We start from the raw sequence: 24,136 nt of genomic DNA, 5'->3' as shown, positions 1-24,136 counted from the left end.
ATTATTAAATTATGTACTCATATTAAGTAAAATCGAAGTCATGTTTATATATAAGATCTAAGAAAAGGACCAACAATCAACAATAATCCAACGTTGGAATTACTAACAAAACTGTACTTTTCCTACTTCAACCAAAGCAAGGCCCACTGATGAAATGCTCCACTTAATGCCTCATTTTTTGTTGTTGTTTGCCATCCTATGTATTTATTGTGAGTTGAGACAAATGGATTGTCTGGTTGATGTTGATGAATATTATGGATGACAGCTAAATTCATGTACGAAAAGCATGCGCCCACATATGATTTCTGTTATTAATTGGAATTGTTGTTATCACACATTTTGGTTTGTACAAGCCATGCTGAAAAAGATTGATGTCTATTCGATTGCCATGACTAATATCAACTCTCTTTAGAGGCGAATTCAGAATTTGATATCTGTTAGAATCAAATCTTTTGCCCTTAATCGAACGTTTGAATTTGAAATTAGAACTAGAGAATAAAAAAATAAAATTTGAAAATTTGACAGGAAGTGCTTCACCTTTATATTGATTCAAACAAATATTCTTTTTTCTAGTTTACCATTTAGGTTAAGTTTATATTTTTAAATATTGTGCAGATATAACTTTTAAAAAATTACCTTCTGGACAATGTTAGACTCAGATCTAATATTTAACCTTACAGATAAAATATTAGACAACACAATTTACAAAGTTTAGACTGTGATCTAACATTTTTCTCATAACGTTTTTAGTTTGCTTAAAAAGAATCTTTACATTGTGATCTAAAAAGTCCACAAGTTACAAAACAAAATTTTAACTAGGATTATCCACTACATAGCCGTCTCAAAAAGGACAACCAACAAAAAATTCTATCCTCTTTAATGAGCCAGTGGATTAATCGAACCAATAAATTCTGAATGATTACTTAAAAAAAAAAATTATTTCTTCTTGGCAGAATAAAGGACATGGTCTTGCTTGCTCTTGCATATTTCTACTAGGTTTTATATGATTTTAGAGGGCAATACTTAGACACGTTGAGTTTTGATTTTAAACTTGAGATGCTCAGAAGTCAGAACCAACATAATTTTCTCTTAACAATTCTCAGTAACCATGTGAATTGTCAAACCGGTGTCGTAAAATTGCGATTAACATGACTATTTAAACTAGCTGAGCTGTCTATAAATATTTAATAATGACAAAAGGACCTCTTATTTAATTAATCAAAAGGATTCTGGAAGAGTCACCAGCTAAGCAGACAAAAAAGCAACAATTAAATCACAATAATTTATGAAGAAAATCAGATTACAATATTCATATAGAGACAACAAACTAATTAAATGTAGAAGAAGAAAAGTAAAGCTCGACCAAACATTAATTTATCATTTTCAATAACTATTAAAAATAATAATCAACGGACGGGCGTTCCTTCATCCTTCACATTATGCACAATATTCTTCATTGACGATTTTACCCTTTCAAAGTTTTGTTTTTTTTCTTTTTTTCGTTCCTTGACGACTCAAACCTACAAACTTCGGATTGAGAATGAAGGATGTTACTATTTGAACAACCCCTCTTGTCAACCCTTTCTAGATCATTCAAACAAATACGCAACAATTAAATCACAATATCTAATAATGAAGAAATTCATATAAAAATATTTATATAGGGACAACAAATAAAATGTAGAAGAGAAAAAAGAAAAAAGAAAAAAGAAAAAAACTAATCTAGACCAAACATTAATTTATCATTTCCAATAATTATTGAAAATATAACTACAATATACAGAGATAAACTCACCCTATTGACGATTTTACCCTTTCTAGATCATTCAAACACGAGCTAATACGACTCGTTCAGTTTTCAATCGTCAAAACTACACTTCTCCTCAACAATAACGGCATCTGCATCCCACCACGTGTCATCATCAATCTCCGTTAATTTCTCTAACGGCGTTTTCACATTCCTCATATCACCAACCGCTAACATTCCTTCATTTCTAACATAAACTTTACCGTCACCGTTAGAATTAACTCCGACCAATTTACCCGACCCGGCCCAATCAGCACATATAACAGGTGACTCATTTTTCATTCTCTTATCATAACCAGCCAAAACGACACCGTTTTCATCATTTTTTGATGAAAAAAATAAATTTTCTATTTTTACTTCTTGATTTAAATCCCATAATGAAACTACACTTTTACTTAAATCTTCATATTCATAATCTAATCCTAAACCTAAACTATCCCATAACTTAACAACATTTTTCCCAGCAGAAAATTCCGTCAACCTGTACCTCAAATTACGATTTTGCCCTTTTTCCTTAAAATAAAAACTCGAACCTGCAACTGTAAAATTACGATCTTGCCCTTCATCTAATAATAAATCCTCATCATCGGATTCTTCAGATGATGAACATTTATCATCATCATCGTTGTTGATGTCGTCCACGTCATCATCGGAAATATCGAAGTCTTCACCGAGGTATTGTAAAAGGGGTTCAGTAGAAGGTTTAATTTTACGAATTAAAATGAATAAAACTTTGAGTTTTCGTACTAAACTGCTAAAAGTAGCTAAAATTGCTAGAATTAAAGCACCCCATTTCCAAAAAATGTGAAATTGAGGTACTTTTTCTATAGGAGAAAATGAAAAGAATCTTGAAAAAAGAGAAGGGTTTTGTAGACATTTCACACCTGCTTCAAAATTGCTGATCAGATTGATCTCTGGAAAATCCATGAAGAAAGATATGAAATTTGAAATGTTTGGTTAGAATATTTTTTTTTTTTTTTGGAAGGGAAGAAGGAATTGAGGGGTTTGGAAAAGGGGAGGTGAAGGGGGTATTATATAATAGTGGAGAATAGAGGTTTGGGGAAAATAAAATAATATTTTTTGGTATTTGAAAATGACGTGGTAGAAGGTTATTTGATAAGGAATAGAAAATGGTGTGACACGTCAGAAAGTGCATAGACTTTAGGAAGACCAAAAATAAGTTAGGGATTAGACTGACGAGGCGGATGGTTGAGATCTCTTCCTTTTATATGCCAACCGATATACCGAGTTTGAGTATTAGGAAATGAAAAGCTTTATGCTAAGGCCCGTTTATAATTTAGCCTAAAATTTTAGGGTGTGTAAGTTAGTACGACATCACGATTATAAAAGATGTTAGAGATTGTATGGTTGATGAACAAGTTATACCACAACTATAATAACAAGATTATAAAACAAGATAAGTAATGATGATGAGATTACTAAGAGGGTGTTTGGCTAAATTTATAAGCTGGTCAAATCAGCTTATAAGCACTTTTAAGCTTATTTTCGCGTTTGGTAAAATTAAAAGTGCTTATAAGCTAAAAATAAGCTATAAGCATAAGTTGATCTCTCGCAACTTATTATTTTTGAGCTTATAAACACTGTTAGTTTGACCAAGACTTTTACTATTCTATCCCTAATATTATTTGTAATCCCTAAAATATCTTTACTTTAATAAAAGTTTAACCCTCTCCATCATGTCACTTCCTCACCCCACGTCTTTAAAACCCAACAGCTCTCCTCTACCAACATTAAAAACACACGGGAATTTTAGAAATGCAAACATCGAAAATTCAGAAAATCAAGGAGATAATACCCTTGGATGGCTGCTCGTGATTTGATTGCTCAAGATAATTCTAATAGTTGAATGGTTTGATTGAAGTAGCAACAAACAAAATTTCATTAATTGCATATGTGTTTCTTCTATTCACATATTGTGTACTATTTGAGTATGTTATACTAACAAACTTTAGTATAATTATTAACTATTTTTTTATAGCTTATGATTGTAATTTAGCTTATCATAAAATAATTTATATTCTTAAGAAATAATTTTATCTAATTAATTTTGTATTAAAAATAAAATGAGACATAAATTAGTTTGTATTTTAAATAATTGGTATTTAAAAACTTATAGCCGTAACGTTCTTATAAGTGTAAACGATTTTAAGGGTATTTAAGTCATTGTAACAGAAAAAATGTTTATCAACACTTTTTTTTGCCAAACACTTCAGTAGCTTATTATTAGTTTCAGCACTTTTATTCAAATGTGTAACTGCTTATTTATCAAATCAGTTTCAGCACTTAAAAATACTTATCAACACTTAATGCGTATCGGCTATTTTAAATCAGCTAAGCCAAACGAGCTCTTAGTATATATATATATTCTTACTAGTACATGTTTGGTTCATTCGATAAATGAAATATACTTGGTTTAATATAAATGCGTCTAGCTTTGCATTAAATAAGTTGGAATAAATTTTTATTTTCAATTTTAATCTTGAACTTTTTAAAGTACTCTGGTAGACGGGCCTGAGAGAAGGGCATCTTTCTCATATGTGTATTTAATCTAATCTTGAAATATAATCCCGCATAGATGGTGGTATAAAATTAGTATCACAATGCTAATATCAGAATTATTAATCTTATAATTAACATTTCAATCAAATGCGTAATAACATAATTTCCCATTTTACCTAAATTCTAATCCCAGATGATAAACCAAACGAATTTTAATACTCCATCTGTTTCAATTTATGTGAACCCATTTTCTTATTAGTTCGTGCCAAAAAGAATGACCTCTTTCTATATTTGAAAATAATTTACCTTTATGCAATGATTTGTTGTCATATAAAATATATGTGACTTATTTTGTAACACAATTTTAAAATTTTCTCTACTATTTGAAATTTTATGCCCAATTAAATGAATTTACATAAATTAAAACGGAGGAAAAAATAGATTTACTCTGCGCGAATCTTAATTAATCATTCAATGAATTTCGAATACTGAAGGATTAAAAAAAAGGGATTAGATGGGAGAAGGGGGTGCGTGCATAGTCAGGAGATTCCACGAAATAATGAGAAATCATAGAGTTTGGTCATTAATGAGTCAGCAAAAATAAAACAAGGTTAAATTTTGTGGTGCAGAGTGGGTCCATTGACAGTTATAACCATAGGAATATCAACACTTGGCTATAGCTTATTTATTGCTTGTGGGACACATTTATATTTTTTCTATCGAGTTCTTCTAGTTTCAAGGCATTTTGTGGTCACACTTGCACCAAATGATTTTGTGGTGCTGCAAGGTGACTGCAACATTGTTGTTAGCAATAAGTGCAAGAAAAAACTCGAACAAGATAGGTAAGTTTTCTTAGCTTCTGGGTTTGGATAAAGATGAGAAATTTAAAGGACAAGAATTAAACAGAAGAAAAGAAAAAGGAAAACCCAAAAAAAAGGGGAAGATCATTAGAGAAGAAATAATGAGTATATTGAAAGTTATGATTTTGTTAGGTAGCCTAATAGACCATAGTCATTCTTTTAATTGCGGAATACAAAGATGCTAGCTGTATCATATTTGTGACAGGCTAAGATACTAAGCTACATTTTTTAAATTGTCGTGTTCATTGGCGAAGCAAGAATTTTCATTAAAATAATTTTAAAAAAGAAAAAAGTATACACAAGAAGTATAATCCATGAAATTAGACATATAATATACTTATATATAAATTAATCTATCTACACAGTATTATCTTCCGACGAAAAAACATCAATTGACTCTTCTTGAACAATGATAATTCTCCCGCTAATCGTATCACAAGCTCAATTTTCAAGTAGTTAATCTTTCAATCCCTATTTCATTCATATGGTTAACTCATAACTTTTCAAAACTCAAAATACATGAATTAACTTGTAGTTCGTTTCGACGGTTCTTAAATCCTTCTAAGCAATTAGAAGAACGCGAAATTGATTATAGAATCGAGCATAGAGAATCGGACACGAGCAGGAAGATGTGCTGTTTTACATCCTTACCATCAACTTTCTGATTTATAGTTCAAATGAAAAGAATCAAAAATTTGAGCAACAATCACATCCATGTTCTATTATTTCAAGAGCTAAATATTGTCAAGAATTCATTTTTGAAAGATAGACATAAGTCCCAATATTATTTTATTTTATCTTTCATTTGCATAAATATTCTGAAAACTGATTGTGATAATAAAATATTTTTGTAGGGCACGACATTTTTTCGATAGTCAATACATATTTAGAAATGATTTGACATTAGGTGCTTTTTCTAAGAAGGCAACTTAAGCTTTACACAAGCTGACGTTCTTTTTGGATTAATATTGCTTTTTCAGTACTTATCCCTTGCAGCGAACATATATAATGCACTTTTGTGATGTATCTCAATCTTGTGACCTAGATATATAAAATGAAAGCAAGGTACGAGAGTTTTCTTGTTGATTCTAAATAGTGGCTAAGAGAAAGCATATTAGTGTCTTAGAATCAAAAGTTGACAAGTCTGCTTAAGAAATAGTCGGTTTATGTAACACTCATTAAAAGTTGGAATAATTCCAAGTACAATTTATCTTTACAACTCATTTAACTCTCGTTCTTAATCAATGCCATATTATGATTATTATTTTTTTTGCAAGAGAAATTTTGTATTTCGGTCAAAATATATACTAGAAACACTCTCTTAAATTCTTAACTTACATCGTTCAAATTTTAAATCGTAGCGTCCTTAATTAGAACAACAATTTACATTATTCAGGTTGTTGCTTTTGATTTACGCTTGTTTTCTATCTTGTTCCAAACAAAAAGAATTTGTTTATGTTAACCCATCAATGTAATTAGCACTTGAAAGTATGTAAAGCAAAAAAATTGTAGCGTGTGAAATAGTAGTAGTAACGAGAAGATATGACACGTGAAAATGATGGTTATATATGTTAATTATCCCATTAGCTAATTCAGCAGTCAAATACCTACATCTATTGAAAATTACCGTCCCTAATTCCTGGATGCTTCGAGTATAAATTCCAACCAATTTGAAGTTGACTAGTCTTTTTGTTCACAATTCCAGAATTCCTTGGTCCAGTTCACATGCACTCGTTGCTTGTCGAGTCAATTTTGACCAGTTTTAGAAGATCAATTAACATTTTAAATTAAAATTTACACATTCAAAATCACTCAAAAAGTTTTTATGCGGTACTCTCTGCTCATATCAAAATGACATAAGAATACTAGTCCAATTTACTTCGTTTCAATCTAGTAAAGCGAAAACGAGCAAATATCCTAACAGAGTAATTATTAAATACTCCATCCGTCCCAATTTATGTGGCACTTTTCATTTTTCGATAGTCAATTTGAAATGAACTAAATTGGATTAGATTAACTCAATATTTTAAGATTAAAATTTATATATTTGAAAACTACATGAAAAGCACTATAAGTTGCAACTTTTCCCATGTTAATTTGATGAAAAAATACATCTTAAAATTTTGATCAAAGTTCATATAGTTTGAATTCAAAAAAAGAGAAATGTCACATAAATTGTATATACTCAGTTTACTATCTTTTGGGAAAGAACTTTAATTATGAAACTTTTAAAACTTCAATAGAAGTATATACTAATATATACACGGTAAGTGGTTCAGCACGATCATATCGATCAATCCAAAACAAATACTCCCTCCTTCTCATGTTAGTTGTCCCCATTATTAAAATTATTTGTCCTAAAATACTTTGTAAAATTACAAAACCAAGATAAACTAAATTTTTCCTATTTTGTTCTTAACATTAATTGTTTTTTAAAATAATCAATATTGATTAGAGTGCAATTTATTGGAGAGGGATAAGGGTAATATACTAAAAACACATATTTCTTTATGATTTTTTAAGGGGCGTGTAAAGGGAAAAATTGACAAGCAATATAGGATGGAGGCAGTATTTGGCAAGCTCTCAAAATCCGTTTATTTTGAAAAAAGCTTTTCGTCATAACTATATGTTGTAAAAAAAGATTTTTAAAAAATAACAATTTATATTTGGCTAATCAATTTGAAAAAAATATATATTTTTGTCAATATTAGAACAATTGCTGGTGCTCTTGACCATGATTCTAAAAGTGTTTTAGAGAAAGATTATTTCTCAATAGGTTTGCTACTATAGAAAAGCAAGTATTTCTTTTCTACAAATTTGGTCGAACACTTCAACTCTCTAAAATAATATTGTTTGAAAAAATATAAGCATTGTTGGCTTCTTTGAAACTTCGACTAAACAGGCTACATTGGTCGTATTCCCAAATTAGTTAATGTTGGTTATATATGAATCATTTTGTATTTAATCATTATGGTCATAAAACAACTACTAGAATTAGCCACAACATTTCCTTGAGGAAAAAAATAACAAAAAAGTCAAGGAAAGACGTGTTATTTTCTAGAATAGATTGTTGTTGCTAATAAAATTGGAGTAAGGCTCTCTAGTGTTCAAACAGTGGTTGCTTAGTTGTTCTTGCTTTTATATGGGGTTGCAGTATCTGTCAGATTGACAATCATTTGGATCTTAATTTGCGAATGATTTAGTTTATTAGACGCAGATCATTTTCGTATTTTCTGGACAATGCTTAAAGTTGATTAATTAATTACTCAATAAGAATGGTTTTTGTTTTACGTAATAGTCTTCGTTGCCGTCCACATGAAGGAGACGGTGCTTGCCCAAAACGACTTCAATTTAATGTTTTCGTTGGTAGAATATGTGAATTTGGTTACAATTATATTAGGACCTTGCAATATTCTATTGACCATTGTAGGCATCAAAATTTGTAGGACTATAAGTTGAGCCAAATATCTGTTAGAGTTTTTTGGAAGTTACTCTATCCTAAATCCTGACCCATGTTTATATAAAGGGATACATATTCCCTAAGAAAGAGATCTTGAATATCCTATAAACTCATGGGTATTCACAAAGAGATCAATACACCAAATATTGTCTTTCAAATCCAAATATTGAAATGTTGTTCGACGTTCTTGGAGATCAAATACATAAAGGAGGCCATCTTACGTTCGAGAAATACGCTACTAATGGCCTCGAATTACGGAGAAAATCTAAGAGAGAAGAATCAAGATGATAAACAGATTTGTACCCGCTTCATCAATAAAATAGATGTTTCTTCATATTTTGTTTATGATTGCAATTTATTTTCCGCATATCGAAATTTTTTGCAAACAAATTGGCACGCCCAGTGGGACCAAATCTGCCCTCATCTCTTCTCTCGCATATCAGATCGGCAAAATATGGAGCCACAAAACCCCAAAGATGGAAACTCCATTTTTATGGATAATTCAAGTCTCGTCTTTGAGTTTCGGCAAGTCTACACTCCGACAAACCTTGAAGTAGGGGGCATTTGTAGACATCGAAATTTTGTAGGACTCTACCAGTTGAGCCTAATATCTGTTAGGATTTCTTGGAGGTTACTCTACCCTACACCCTAGCTTAAGCCTATATAAAGGGACACATATTCCCTAAGAAAGGCATCTCGAATATCCCATAAACTCATGGGCATTCACAAAGAGACCATGACATCAAATATTGTCTTTCAAATCCAAATACTGAAATGTTGCATGCCCGACATTCTTGGAGATCAAATACATCACAAGGAGGTCATCTTATGTTCGAGAAATACACTACTAACGGCCATCGAATTACGAAGAAAATCTAAGAGAGAAAAATCAAGGGAATAAACTGATCTGTATCCGCTTCATCAATGACTGTTTCTTCATATTTTGTTTGTGGTTGCAATTTATTTCTACATGTTAAAATTTGTTGCAAAATTTTGTAGGGGAACTTGAGCCATTATCATGACAACAGGGAAAAACTCACGGCCATTTATTTTTATTCCCTACTCTTGAGATGAATATAAACATTAACCCCAAAAAGGAAGAGATGAATATAGACATTAGTATCCTTTCCGTTTCAATATTATACATATCTTGGTTTGACTTAACACAAAAAGTAAGAAAATCTTACTGTCTTAAGCTAAGTATATGTGTATTGTACTAAAATATCAGTTGAATCTTGTGGTCTTAAATATGTCAGTATGATATTGGATTTAAAAAGTTACTATATTTAGAAAATGACCTTTGGATAAACTAAAAGGGAAGTTCAGACACATAAATTGAAACGGATGAAGTGTAAAGATAGTAGGTCGAAAATCTACGAGTCACTAATTGACATGGGGTACAGTTTTTCCGTCAAAGGATGTGGTCAGGGGCATATGTAGCCTTAAAGGTGGGGGTTCAATTGAACCCCTAATTTTCGACGGGAAGCATAAATTTATGTGTAAAAATTTATTAAAATTGCAATAAGTAGTAGACATGAACCTCTAACTTTTAAAATACAATGGATTCAACTAAGAATTATAAAAAGTTGAACGCATAAAATTTAAATCTTGTATCCGCCTCTGAATGTGATGGTAGGTTATAATTCCTCCACCCTTAGCGAAAGGTTTTGGAAGCATTTATTCCGCCTTAATAAGCCTGCTCAGCGCGGATCCGAATTAATCGAGTCAATAGGTTTTAGATGGTAGATGATTTCGGAGATTGAGATTTGTTTTTTCCATGAAACGAAGAAGGCCAATGATGGCCTAGAGTGTGTCTTATCTAAAGGGAACATGCTTTTTTAGTTGTCATGGTATGATTGTTGGACTCTCTCCTCGTTTCGCCCGTCATATTGGGATAGTTGCAGCTTGGGGATTTGCCTGTCTTTCATAACGTCGAATTCATCATCTATCTGCTACAAAAGAGTGAGTCCACTTCAGTTAAACAAAAAAAAAAAAAAAAAAAAAAAAAGAGTACAATTTAATATATGTATAATTTTTAAAATTATTTCATACATAGATATGATCTAAGTCGAGAATGGTGAATATCGCACTTCAGAGTCTTGATTTTTAGTTCCACCCATGTCCAGACTCCACTCTATCCCATTTTTGAGGCAAAGCATTTCTCAAAATGCTGAATAAAAAGAAAAGAAATAATAGCAATCAAACTTGAGTTCAATTATTAATAAAGATAGGTAATTCACGTGTACTTTTCTTCTTCAAACACAATTTCTATAATTAAAAACTCGAGCTACGTGATAAAGTTTGTTTTGCATAAAATTTTTATTTTATGTTTTAAAGGTACATACATGACAGCGAACAAGAAGCGTTATATCAGCAACTAGTCAACTTGCAAAGCAATTTCGTAGACGCGCCATAAGATTTTGGTTATGTTATATTATATGTAGAAAGTAACATTATTATTTATTGTGTTCTGACCCATTGAGACAGTACTTTCTTGTAAGTGCCACATCTCCATGAATCATCGTTCTAATCTCTTTGTATTTTGACTCATTCCAAAGAGTATCGATAAATTCTAATGAGGGAATTGAAATGTGACATGGTTTTGACGAGGTGTGGTCAAGCAGGACTGACAAACTTCTAGATTGACAAGTTTTTTAAGATGGAGTGCACATGACATCTCAAGCGAATCTCATACTGAAATGAGATTAGAAAATGAAGAGCATAATAAGGCATGAGTCATGTTCACATGGTAACGTGAGCTTTAGAGCTCGATAATAATATCGTTCAAGAGATAAATCTATGAATTGGATCAAAGCAGACAAAATGTGGTATGGACTTGCGTTTGACTAAAAAGTACTTCGAACCTATTTATTATTTCAAGTAATTATTAAAGAGAATCAACAACTTATACATGCATAAAAAAATCATTAATCCGAATGTCGTGTATAACTTGTTCGACGAAGAGGATTTAATTGAATTCCGACCGATTGGGTGGACATCGTTTATGCAATATACTTTCGTAGTCTCATTTTATTTGGTGCTTTTCACTTATTAAAAGTCAACAATATGGTTTTTACCTTGTATTTTAGAATATTTAAATTTACATTTTGATGTTTTTATTTCAAAGTATTTACACGATAATTACACAATAATTTGGTAAAATGGAAAACAGAAAACACTCCCTTTGCCTAGTGTGAAAAGAAGTTAAGAGGAAAAAGGAGTAAAACAGTGAAGCACGTAAAGTAACTAAACGTGTAACATGTGAAAATTAAAAAGTAGTAAATTAAGTGGACTTCAATGACTATGACAGCACGTGAAAATTATTATTTAACCGTTGATTTGTTTTTTTGAACATCAAACCATTTATTTAATTACTTACTATTAAATAGTCAATTTCAACTTTTATCGAGAAAGGCTTTAACGCGATTAGAATTCTTAATTTAAAATTCTATTTCAATGTGAAAATTGGATTTCTCTACTTATATTAATATAAAGCTCCTCTCTCCCACTTGAGATTTTTATTTGGCCAAGTTTTTAAAATTATCTTATTTTAAAAAATATTTTTGGCTAAAAGCAGTTTGTGTTTGGCCAATTAATTTAGAAAATATTTTTGAGCAGCAATTAGTGTTTAACCAAGTTTTTAAAAAGTTCTTCTAAGTGTATTTTTCTCAAAAGTACTTTTCAAAAAAATGTTTTTGGGCAAAAACCATTTTTTAGCTTCTGAAAAATTGCTTCTGGTACTCCCCCAAAACACTTATTTTCTCCCAAAAGCTTGGCAAACACCTCACTTTTATTTTTTATTTTTTAAATAAGCACTTATTGAAAAAATAAGTATTTTTGGAGGAAAATTAAGCTTGGCCAAACAGGCTATTATATCAAACCAACTAATTTTATCATAGTTAAATCATAAAATAAAATAAAATTATATATTAATTAATTGTGATTAGTGATAACAATGTATATTTTGTTATAAAGATATGTGTCATGTAACATTGGGTTAGTATGAATATTGAAAAATTAATTGTGATTAGTGATAACAATGTATATTTTGTTATAAAGATATGTGTCATGTAACATTGGGTTAGTATGAATATTGAAAAATTATATCATACAAATTTTGATAAATGACAAATGATAAACAACTTGTGAGATGATATACTTGGTAGCAACATTTTTTAAAAAGAGCTCGCTAGAAAAAGAAATCTCCGTCCAACTAAAGATGAAGTGAAGGACGGCGAGTGGTCCACCATGATGCATAATTTAGAAAGCAAGTCAATATAAATATTTGGTGTGTGGAAAAAGAGTCCATAAAAAGTAAATGTTTTCCGGTATATGTGCTTGCAGTGCCTATAAAATTGACAGTCAATTAGATTTCTATTAATTTACTAATAATTTATCAGATATAGATCAGGTTACGTATTTGCTTGGCGATATTGTTTAAAGATAATTGATTAGTTAATAAAAGTAGTTTTGTTTTATTTGTTTTTGTTGCCGTCCATAAGAAAGAGACAGTGCTTGCACATAAAGATTTACAATTCTTTGGTTGGTAGAATCAGAGGATTTGATTGTAATTCGCTCAGGTTACGTATTTGCTTGGCGATATTGTTTAAAGATAATTGATTATTTAAAGTTTTGTTTTAGTTTTATGTGACCTCCATAAGTTAATATACATAATTGAGAATCAGAGGATTTGATTGTCAAGTGATCGAAACAAATTCACTATTTAAAGTTTATGAGTTATTATGTGACCTTAAGTTAATATACATAATTGAGCACTCAAGGGTGTGATCAAGTGATCGATTTTGGTTGAGAAAAGCAGGTGATTTCGCATAAAACGTGATTTCGTTACGAGTTGTCTAAACCTTGGTGGATTGAGTTACTTAGTACTTGCTGGTGGGAGATAGCAGATACCCCGTGAAATTATTCGAGGTTCAAACTGACAAAAGCAAAAGTGTTAGGTGATTTCTTCATATTTGTCACATCTAGGTGGACTTGGTTATTCGGTACCTGCTGGTGGGAGGTAGCAGATGTTAGTAAAATAGGTAAACATAATCGAACAAGAAATAACTTCTAGGCGTGAATAAATAGACTTTCTTTAACGAGATATATTGCTCGCATACAAATTGGGGAAAATACAAGCAAGTCCCTTCAGGATACAACAAAGCTCATGTTTATACCTGTAGATTTTTCTTATGCTAATACTTCAAGAGTGTCCTTCTATTTATAGAACTTAAGAGATGATTTTCATCAATAGTCATGCTCTTTCACGAATAGATGTGTCTGTTCAATTTAAGACCTCTTATATTGGAATTTAGGGAAAAGGGTCAAAAATGCCCCTCTACTTTGGGAAAAAGGCTATAAATATCCTCCATTATAAATTGAGTCAAAAATACCCCTCTCGTTATTAAAATTTTCAAATATACGCCTTCTTAACGAAAATCCCAACATAACCCGATTTTATTTTTAAACCCGACCCAACTACATAAAAAATCCATATGCGACCAATCTGTTCCCGAGTACTACATCTGACCACTAGGCACAGGAGCGGGTAACCCATATGAGTTTTTTATTTAGTTGTGTAGGGTTTAAATGGAGCGGGTTTAAAAATAAAATCGGGTTATGCTCTGGATTTTCATTAAGACAGAGGTATATTTGACACAATTTTATAATGGAGGATATTTTTTGCCTTTTCCCCAAAGTAGAGGAGTACTTTTGACCCTTTTCCCTACAAATTATCTAACAACAGATGCCCGGTGAAACTAGTCGAGGTTTAATTCCCGACAGAAGCAAAAACTCTGGGTGCTTTCCTTCCATCTTTCCAGACCTTGATTGGTTGAGTTATCTGGTACCTTTTGGTGGAAGATAGCGGATACCTCCCTAAAATTAGTCGAGGTGAGCGAAAATATTTGATTCGGGAAAATCGGTTACCAAAAAGTTGATTTTTATTGAGTCTCTTCCTCCTTTTAAGAGATAATATCTCAGATGGTCACTCAACTATGATTAATTCACTCAAAAACTCCGTCAACTTTATTTTTTAACCAGAAAGTCACCCAACTATGACTAGTTCACGCAGAAAGTCTCTTAACTTTATTTTCTAACTAGAAAGTCACTCAACTATTGGTGTTTCACCTATAAACACCCAACATATTTAAGTGATTTTTTAATCAAATTTTATTAACATGAAATTTTTACTTAAAACCAAAATTGTAAGAAATAAGAAAGTACTTATTTTAATCATTTTATTGATCCGCCCCACTTGACCCGACCCACTAAAAATTTATTGATGAAGACCTTTTATTTTACGCACAGAGTCGAATTTAAAATTTAAATTTGATTAACAAAGTTTTGGTTCCTATTAGGATTTTAGGATTTGATATAGACGAACAGGGAGAGGATTAATAAGTATCGCCCTTCATATTGAATGCTTTTTGTCCGTTGATACGTGCCCTTATTCCTAATTTCGATTTTTATTTGAAAACATCTTTATGTTGACATAATTCATTTTTGCTACGAGTATAAATTAAAGGTCTTGGTCAATATATTTTTAGTGGGTAGGGTCAAGTGGGGCGTGTCAATTAAATAATTAAAATGAGTATTTTATTTTTTACAATTATATTTTTGCTTTAAAATAAAAATTCTACGTCAATAAAATTTAATGAAAAAATTGCTTAAATAAAAATGGCAGGTATTTTAGGGAAACACCAATATTTAAGTGACTTTCTAAGTTAAAAAAAATTGAGTGACTTTTTGAGTAACTACTATAATTAGTGGCTTTTCTTCTGATTACAGTTGAGTGACTTTTCTCGAGTTGAATACTAAAATTGAGTGAATATATGAGATATTATCTCTTCCTTTTAACTCTGAGGGGTAAAAAAATGTTATTAAGTTCCAATCAGATGTAACGAGTATCTATATTCAAAGTTATGCTAGTATTCACGCAACTAGAGAATTAATACCAATTCTTTTTGGTGTATTCCAATCCTGTTGCAGTGGCCTAGATTGAAAATCCAAAATTGGTACTGGGAATTTTCTTGGTGCTTCTTTAGGATAGAGTAGAATAAAAGCAATTAATGCCTTGTAATTAAAATGAAAAGTCGTCTAAGCAGCCTAATTAAGAAATGTCAGGTTTAATGTAATATAATATACTTATTAAAATATTACCAAAGGGTGGAAGATTCAAAAGAGATCATATATTATGAGGGGTGACAAATTCTGAAACAATTTATTTAATGTTTTGAAAACAAATTTTTAGAAGTTTTCTAGCCTACAAAGAAATTTAAATGGTCGTGTCTATGTAGTACAATTGTCACTAAAGTGTTGGATTGTTCCGGCTGATTTTGAGCCATGATATTAATAGCCTCTTTGAGGAAAAGGAGACATATTCTAATGTAGTAACGTATGTACAATTCATAACCAATCACTACCATCAAGCAGGAAGTATCTTTTCATTTTTAATTAAATATTATGATTTGAATTTTGAGAACAAAATATCGTGTTCGATAGAAAATATTCTATATATTTTGCATTTCAACTTTTTTTTTTTTTTTTCAAACATGAACAACTTAAAGAGTGTTTGTTTAATTAAGCTTATACGCAAGTCAAACTAATTTATAAAAATGCTTATAAGACAAAATCAATCAAAAACCATAAGTGGGTTGTTCCTAACTTATGATTTTACAGCTTATAAATTCAATTGATTTGACCAAGCGTGTTTTATCATTTATTCCCAATATCTTTAATAGGCTCCCAAATACTCTTTCTGAAACATAAATTTTAATTATTTTTCTATTCTATCTCCGTCATTATCTCTTTTTTTTTTTTTAGTGTAAAATTATTTTTAAATTTATGTTTTTGGTAAGTAGCTTTAAGGTCTATCAACTTAACAGAAAAAGTGCTTATTAACACCTATTTACAAACACTTATATCAATTTAAACACTTTTATCAAACACGTAAATATTTATTTATAAAAATTAATTTCCTTACCTAAAAGTGTTTCTCAGTCGTTGATGCATATCAACTATTAATTAGCTATTCTTAGGCGCAAAGTAGATTAATGCAAACCCAAATTAATCGGGCATCAAAATATGAAATATCAAACACCGAATAAAAAACAAATCAAATGCATCCTTAGTTCCCACAAGCTTCCTCATTTGCGGCGGTGGTTGCATCTTTCATGCAGTTGCTTGTGATTGAGGTTGTACGACCTTTTTTGACATTGTTACAACTTTAGAAGTTGGAGAGACTTTTTAGTGTTAAAATAATTGCTTCTTAGCTATAATTGCTTCTTAGCTATGTGTTAGCTGTACCTGTCAACTTCTCAATCATTGGACCTTAATTTGCAACTCACTAATTTATCAGATTGAGATGTTTTATTCGTATTTAGAATCAATGTTTGAAGATAATATAGTTAGTTAGTTAATCAAATCAGAATGGATTTTTTAATCTTTACCTTCATTGTCGTCCATATATGAAGCAGACTGCTTACACAATAGGATCGGTGGATTTTATTATACAATCTCTTTGCATTTTAATACATTGCAAAGAATATGAAGTCATGCTTATTATAATTGATATATGTACGCTGTAGCCTGGCAATTCTATTGAAGCTAATTAAATTAGTAGATGAAATTAGTTTTATGTTCTAGTACACATATTCTTTTCGTTCTATAATTGTACGAAGTTAATGACGAAGGAGGGTGTGCCGAGAAAGGCGGATGACAAAAAAGGACTGAATAAGCTCCATGTTGGCAAACTTCTGAAGAAGGAGTTCACATAGCACGTTAAGTGAATCTCTTCTGAAGAAGGGGTTCACATAACACGTTAAGTGAATCCCACATCAGAATAAGGGAGAAAAGTAAAACAAAATTACAAGTTCAAATGGTATACATATTTTTGAGCTTGATAATGCAATATAAGGCCAAAACAATGTGTCGTGAGCTTGGATGGTGACATTTTTTTTTTTTTTTGCTTCCAAAAATCGGTAAAATATAAATATTGAAGATTCTAGTGTCCAAATAATTTAGGCGTGTTCTATTTTTTTTTTTTCCTTTTGCCGTCCACTCTAACGAGACAATGCAACCACCAAGAATTCAATTCATTGGGATTAGTGGATTTGGTACTGTAGGGGCTTAATCTGGGTCACAATTATGTATCATGAGAATAGTGGGAAATCTAGTATAATTTGTTTTTTATATTTAGTTTCTTTCGGTATAGCATTTTATACAAAAAAGAAGAAATCCACCATCTTTGTCTTGTAGTAATCAAATGTCACTCGAACTACGCAATAATTTTTGGTTTTCCACACACACACAAAAAAAAAAAAAAAAAAAAAACAGTTTTTTTTTTCTTTTTCTTTCTATAATGATCTTAAAGCACAAGATGCAAAGCGTTATTTGATTGAGAAACGGCTGATTTAAGCTAAGCAATCCCTAAGGAGTTCAATTAGGTTACAGGTTGTGGAAAAAAAAACTTAATTATATACATTTTGTTTGATTGTTAGTACGAAGGAAGGTAATTCTATGCTACTTCTTTCATAGGCTAATGGAAAACTATGAAAATATTTTCAAATTTTCATTTGTTTAAGTTCGAAATCCATAACACCGTATTGACATTTTCGAATAAAAATGACTAGTTTGTGGCAAATTTTACAAACATCGGCTATTTTTCAAAAGGTGGTTAGTCCATACAATTTTTACCACACCCAGCGGGCTATGATTGACGGCCCAAAACTTTCAATTTTCGAGAAGCTTCATTGGGATCGTAATAAAGGGCCAGCCCCGGAATCAATGAAGCCCATTAATGTAATATAGGGTGAACTAGAAAAAGGAATATCTTTGTTTTTTTGCAATAATTATTAATTACTTGGTATAGTTATCTCTAAGAGGTAATTATTGATAATAATTATCTTTTAATTTATTTATATTTAGTAGCTACAGTGATTTTACAAATTACCATTCATAGCTATATCAAAATACATTAGATTTATAACTTGTATTTCTCCCTCATTCCTCTTTTCTCCCTCACCTCTCTCTCTCTCCCTCTCCGTTCCTCTCTCCGGCCAAATACCTTTCCCTCTCTCCTTTTTGCCTTTCTTTTCTCCCTCGGCCGCCGCCGTCTCCTCTGTCTCTGCGGCCAAATACCAGATTTCCGGCCAAGTTAGCTTTCTTATGTATTGTTGTTTCAATGGTGGCCACATCTTCCATGGCTTCTTCTCCTTGCTGTATCTTAGATCTGAGTGTATGTGAAATTTTGCATCTGAAATTTTATTGAAATACAGTCATTGGCTTATTGTGTTTTGGGGGGCAAACTAGATGTATTTGACTGTATGTGTTGGTTGAAAGATCTATGTATATTTGTTTGTATACAATTTTTCGAGTAACTACAGTATATTTGAAATTTTGCATCCAAAATTTTGTTGAAATACATTCAAATACCGTCATTGGCTGATTGTATTTTGGTTGCAAACTAGATGTATTTGACTGTATGTGCTGTTTAAATGATCTATATATATGTTTGTATACAATGTTTGGAGTAAATACAATCTATTTGAAGTTTTGCATTTGAAATTTTGTTGAAATACAGGTAAATACAGTCGAATACATTGAACTACACCCAAAACAAAAGGATACATCAATATATAAACTGACTAAAATACACAGTCCCCGTCGTGTATTTATATGCACTTAAATATATCATTTTGAATACACATGTATTTAGAGAAATTAAGGTTGCATGTATCCAAATACATCCAAATACATGTGACATCAGATGAGGTTGGATACAACTGAACAGTGTATTCAAATACACTGGAATACAGTCAAATACAACGAAAATGCCTAAATGTAGCTACGAATTGTAAAAGGCAAAAGGTAGTTACGGATTGAAAGCAAGCATTAAAAGGTAGTTATTTTTGTAGTTGACCTTATTATTATTTTTTTTTAAAAAAGAATTAAGACATTATAAGTTACTATAATTCTAAAATTGAATTTTCATATAATCCATGTGTTAAAGCTTTTCTTAAATGCTGATAGATGAACCTTTCCTTGTCACCGGGATGAGGTAGATGCCTCCCAATCAGCGGATCAAATCGGAGCTCCCTTAGATAGTGAAGGATTGAAAAATGTAAAATTGGAATTGTGATGAATTTCTTGTGTATTACTTCACTACCACACAAAGTGTACGTATATATAGTTTTTACAAGAGAATCAAAATAATAACCAATGTATACGGTGTCCTATACTAATTGGGTATTGTCTAACAAACTAATAATTACAATTCCTATTTATTAATTCTATATATCGTGAAAATGAAATAAGTAAATACAATTGGAAAATTTCAAGGAAGGTTCCAGATGCAGCTGCCACTTGTCCACGTAGCTGTAAAAGAACAAAATGGTTCCATTTACTTTTCAACTTTACTCCTTGACCGTGTACTTCTCTTCAAAAATACCCAAAATCAAAACTTTAACTTTCTTTACATTTCTTCTTGTATTTGATTTTTACGTGATTCATTTACGCCGCACCCCCTTCAAATTGGAGGGGAGGAGCAGCTACCAATTTGCCCAAAAGAGAATGATGCGAAGTACCAGGAAGTGGTTTGGTAAAAATATCATTTGAGAGGAAGAAGGGAGAAATGAGAGAGAAATCGATCCCGTCATGCTGTTGGCGGACAGTGACAATCGAGTCAACATGCTTAGGTCCGTTCATGAAAGACTGGGTTTTTAGCGATGTAAATCGCAGCCTGGCTGTCGGAGTGAAGAGGAATTGGGAGAGACAGTGGAATCGTCAGATCGGAAAGGAGGCGCACTAACCATGTCAACTCGGCAACCACTCTTCGCATGGATCTATACTCGGCCTCAGCCGATGACAAATAAAGAGAGGGTTGCTTTTTTGATTTCCACGAAATGGGACTTCCACCAAGGCTAATGTAAAAACCACTAACGGATATCCGGAGCGTGTAGCCCAATCGGAATCGCAAAAGGCTAGTAGAGTGAAAGAAGGAGAAGAATTAAGAAAGATCCCTAAACCTGGGTCAAGAAGAAGGTAGCGAAGAATATGATGAGCAGCAGATAAATGAGCTTGATGTGGAGACTGCATGTACTGACTCAAATGTTGAACGGAAAAGGCGATGTCGGGTCTCGTATGGGTCAAAAAATTAAGTTGGCCTATCAAATGACGATACACAGTTGGATCTTGGAGAGGAGAACCCATGTCATGGTGCAACCTTTGAGTCGGATCTAAGGGAGAAGGAGCAGGCTTGAGATGATGACAATCATATTCAGAGAGCAGTTCCAAAACAAATTTCCTCTAGGTAAGGATTAAGCCTTGAGGCTCACGGAGAACTTCAATCCCTAAAAAATAATGTAAGTTACCCAGGTCCTTGATCTTAAATTCTGAGTCAAGAAACAGTTTCAAAGCGTCTAATTCATCTTGATTATTCCCAGTGAGTAAAATATCGTCAACGTAGACAGCCAATATAGAAACTGATGAACCATGAATTTTGTAGAACAGAGAATAATCGTTCAAAGAATGAGTAAAACCTTTAAAACTCAAAGCTGCTGTTAAACGTGAATACCATTGTCGCGAGGCTTGTTTTAATCCATAAAGAGTCTTCTTTAAACGACAAACTTGAGTAGGATCAACCACCTTTAAGCCTGCTGGAAATTTCATATAGACTTCTTCGTCTAAATCACCATGTAAGAAGGCGTTATTAACATCAAGCTGATAAAGTCCCCAATTTTTCTTAACTGCAATAGCCAAAACACATCTGATGGTGGTAATCTTTACTACAGGGCTAAAGGTTTCTGTAAAATCGACACCCTCTTTTTGAATATCACCTCGAACCACCAAACATGCCTTAAGCCTCTCAACAGTCCCATTTGAGTTTAATTTGACTTTGTAGACCCATTTAGATGGAAGTGCCCTCTTACCAGGAGGTAAAGTCACTACCTCCCAAGTGTCATTGTTGATCAAAGCCTCTAGTTCTTTTGTCATGGCAGCCTGCCAACCTGGGTAGAGAATGGCCTGGGAAAAACTAGTAGGTTCTTTGATTTGTGAAAGTGTAGTGAGATATTCTTGGTTAGAATTCGAAAGGGCAGAAAATGCAAAAGGGGAAGGAGAAATGGGTGTAGAAAAACAAACATCAGATACTTTAGAAAAATGCACAGCATTACAAATATAATCCTCTAAGTAGGCAGGGGTCTTGACTGATCTAGTAGAGTGCCTTAAGGCATTAGAAGGAGGTACAGAAGAGATGTTAGGGGCAGGACAAGAAGGAGGAGTATATGTTGATGTAGAAGTGGTAGAGGTATTGGGAGGGGAAATAGGACTAGCGGTGGAGAAGGTGATGTAGGAGGTGTACTGTACTTAGGATCGAGAGGTAGTCGGGAAAGAAACGGGTGGTGAGGAAGATCGGACTAGAAGTGGGAGGAACAAAAGGAAGCAGAGGAACAGTAGGAAGAGTAGTAGCAAAAGGGTAGGTATCCTCATAAAAGGCAACATTTACGAAATAAAAAATTTATTGGATTTCAAACTTAACAACTTATACCCTTTCTTTCCAGAAGGGTAACCTAGAAAGATACAAGGTTCTGCTCTAGGATCCAACTTAGACCTACCATGAGAAAGAGTAGAAGCAAAAGCAAGACAACCAAAACACCTCAAATGGGAGTAAGAAGGAGGATGATTGAAAAGTCTCTCATAGGGTGTTTTGAAAGAAAATAATCTGCTAGGACATCTATTTATTAAGTAAGTAGCAGTCATAATAGCATCCCCCCAAAATTTGTGAGGTAAGTGTGATTGAAAAAGTAATGCTCTACAAACTTCCAATAAATGTTTATGCTTCCTTTCTACCACACCATTTGTTATGGTGTAGCTACACAAAGAGTTTGATGAATAATACCTTGAGAAGTTAGGAAATTGGAATGTTCAAAACTGGATCCTAATTCCCATGCATTGTCGTCTAATGATTTTTACTTGCTTTTAGTCTCTCTACCATTGCCGGAAAAGATTTGAGTATAGGAAAGCATTACTTTTAGTGGATAGGAGAAAGTCCAAGTACCCACCACTAAAGTCGTCTACAATGGTCAAAAAATATTTATAACCATCATAGGTAGGTGTTTGATAGGGTCCCCAAGTATCAATGTGAATTAAATCAAAAATAGCTTTGGAGGAAATTTTACTGATCTGAAAAGGCAGTTTATGTTGCCTGGCCAGTGGACAGATAGAACAAGGAATAGAAAACTTAGAAAACTTAGAACAAACATCAACTGATATTTCATTAATATTCTGAATATTTGAAAGGGGCATATGGCCCAACCTTACATGCCATAACTTGCTCTTACTATTAGAAAAAGAAATACAAGACAAACTGGATACAATATCCTTCTTGGAAGTAAAACTAGACTTAGACACTTTAGAACTGGAGTTTGCATATCGGGAAGCAATATGAGTCCTATTCTTGAGGATATAGAGAGACTTATTTTGACTTTCACACGAGGAGCATTGGCCTCTTCATTGAAGGGCCCTGCATAAAACAATGAGAAGAAGTGAAAAACAAAATGTTAGAAAGCTGTTTACACAACTTATGGACAGATACGAGATTAAAGTGAAAAGTAGGAACAAAAAGGACATTGTGAATGATTAGATTGGGAAAAAGCTTGACTGATCCTGAATGGGAAACATTGACCCTTTGTGAATTAGGAAGGTTTACAGAGATGGTCTTAGGTAAGAGTTTAAAATTGAAAAAGAATTCCTTATTATAACTCATGTGGTCTGAGGCACCCGAGTCAATAATCCAACTTGTTTTACTGTATTTCTTAGAATCAACTTTCAAATTTAAAGAGAAAGGACTATGACATAGAGTTATACCAGCACAGTTAACAGAGGCTATGACATCAGAACCAGAACTTTGATCAGCATTTTTCATATGCTGAAGCATCTGCATGACTTGTGCCAATTGCTCAGGGGTAGACTTCTTCCTAACTGTCATAAAACCATCTCCCGAAATTTTCATTAGAAGTGACTGCATTACCTTGAACAGAATTTTGAAAGTCCTTTGTTTAGTGAATTTGAAATTAGATGGAAATCCATAGTTTTTCTCATAGAATGTCTGGCTTCTTACAATACTTACAAATGATTGTCATTTCTTATTGTCATAATAACAAGACTTAAAATCGAGCAAAGATTTTTGTCCAACATTGTCAATGATTCACCAAATTTTGGTGTGTGATGTACTTCCCTCTGTTTCTCTTCTTGAACTAACGGTGCATAGGCATTTGAGATAGTAGGTAAAGGTGAGATCGTAAGAATATTTCCCCTAACTTTTTGAATGAATCATTCGGTCCATCAAAAAACTTAACTAGTCTTTCATCTTGTTTTGACTTAATGTTTTCTCCTTTGGCTTACAGACAATCACAAGAACATGGAGAGATAAATGAGATAATTCATCCCACGGACGTTTAATTTTTAGTGAAATAAGTGGCTATATCAGAT

General features: G+C 32.3%; 1 protein-coding gene across 1 annotated transcript; it reads right to left on the bottom strand.

Annotated features, from left to right (window-relative positions):
- Positions 1-1,858: 1,858 nt before the first annotated feature.
- LOC132066165 (uncharacterized) lies at positions 1,859-2,734 on the bottom strand. Its single transcript, XM_059459531.1, has one exon. It carries the CDS (start codon positions 2,732-2,734, stop codon positions 1,859-1,861), a length of 876 nt encoding a protein of 291 aa, XP_059315514.1.
- Positions 2,735-24,136: the final 21,402 nt, after the last annotated feature.

This window comes from Lycium ferocissimum, chromosome 8 (genome assembly GCF_029784015.1).
Source record: "Lycium ferocissimum isolate CSIRO_LF1 chromosome 8, AGI_CSIRO_Lferr_CH_V1, whole genome shotgun sequence".
Classification (NCBI taxonomy): Eukaryota; Viridiplantae; Streptophyta; class Magnoliopsida; order Solanales; family Solanaceae; genus Lycium; species Lycium ferocissimum.
Note: the sequence above shows the minus strand (reverse complement) of the source record. Positions and strands in the feature narration are given on the sequence as shown.

What these genes read in the sequence shown, in the direction of transcription:
- LOC132066165 (XM_059459531.1), bottom strand. Translation starts at nt 2,734, where the DNA reads ATGGATTTTCCAGAGATCAATCTGATCAGCAATTTTGAAGCAGGTGTG.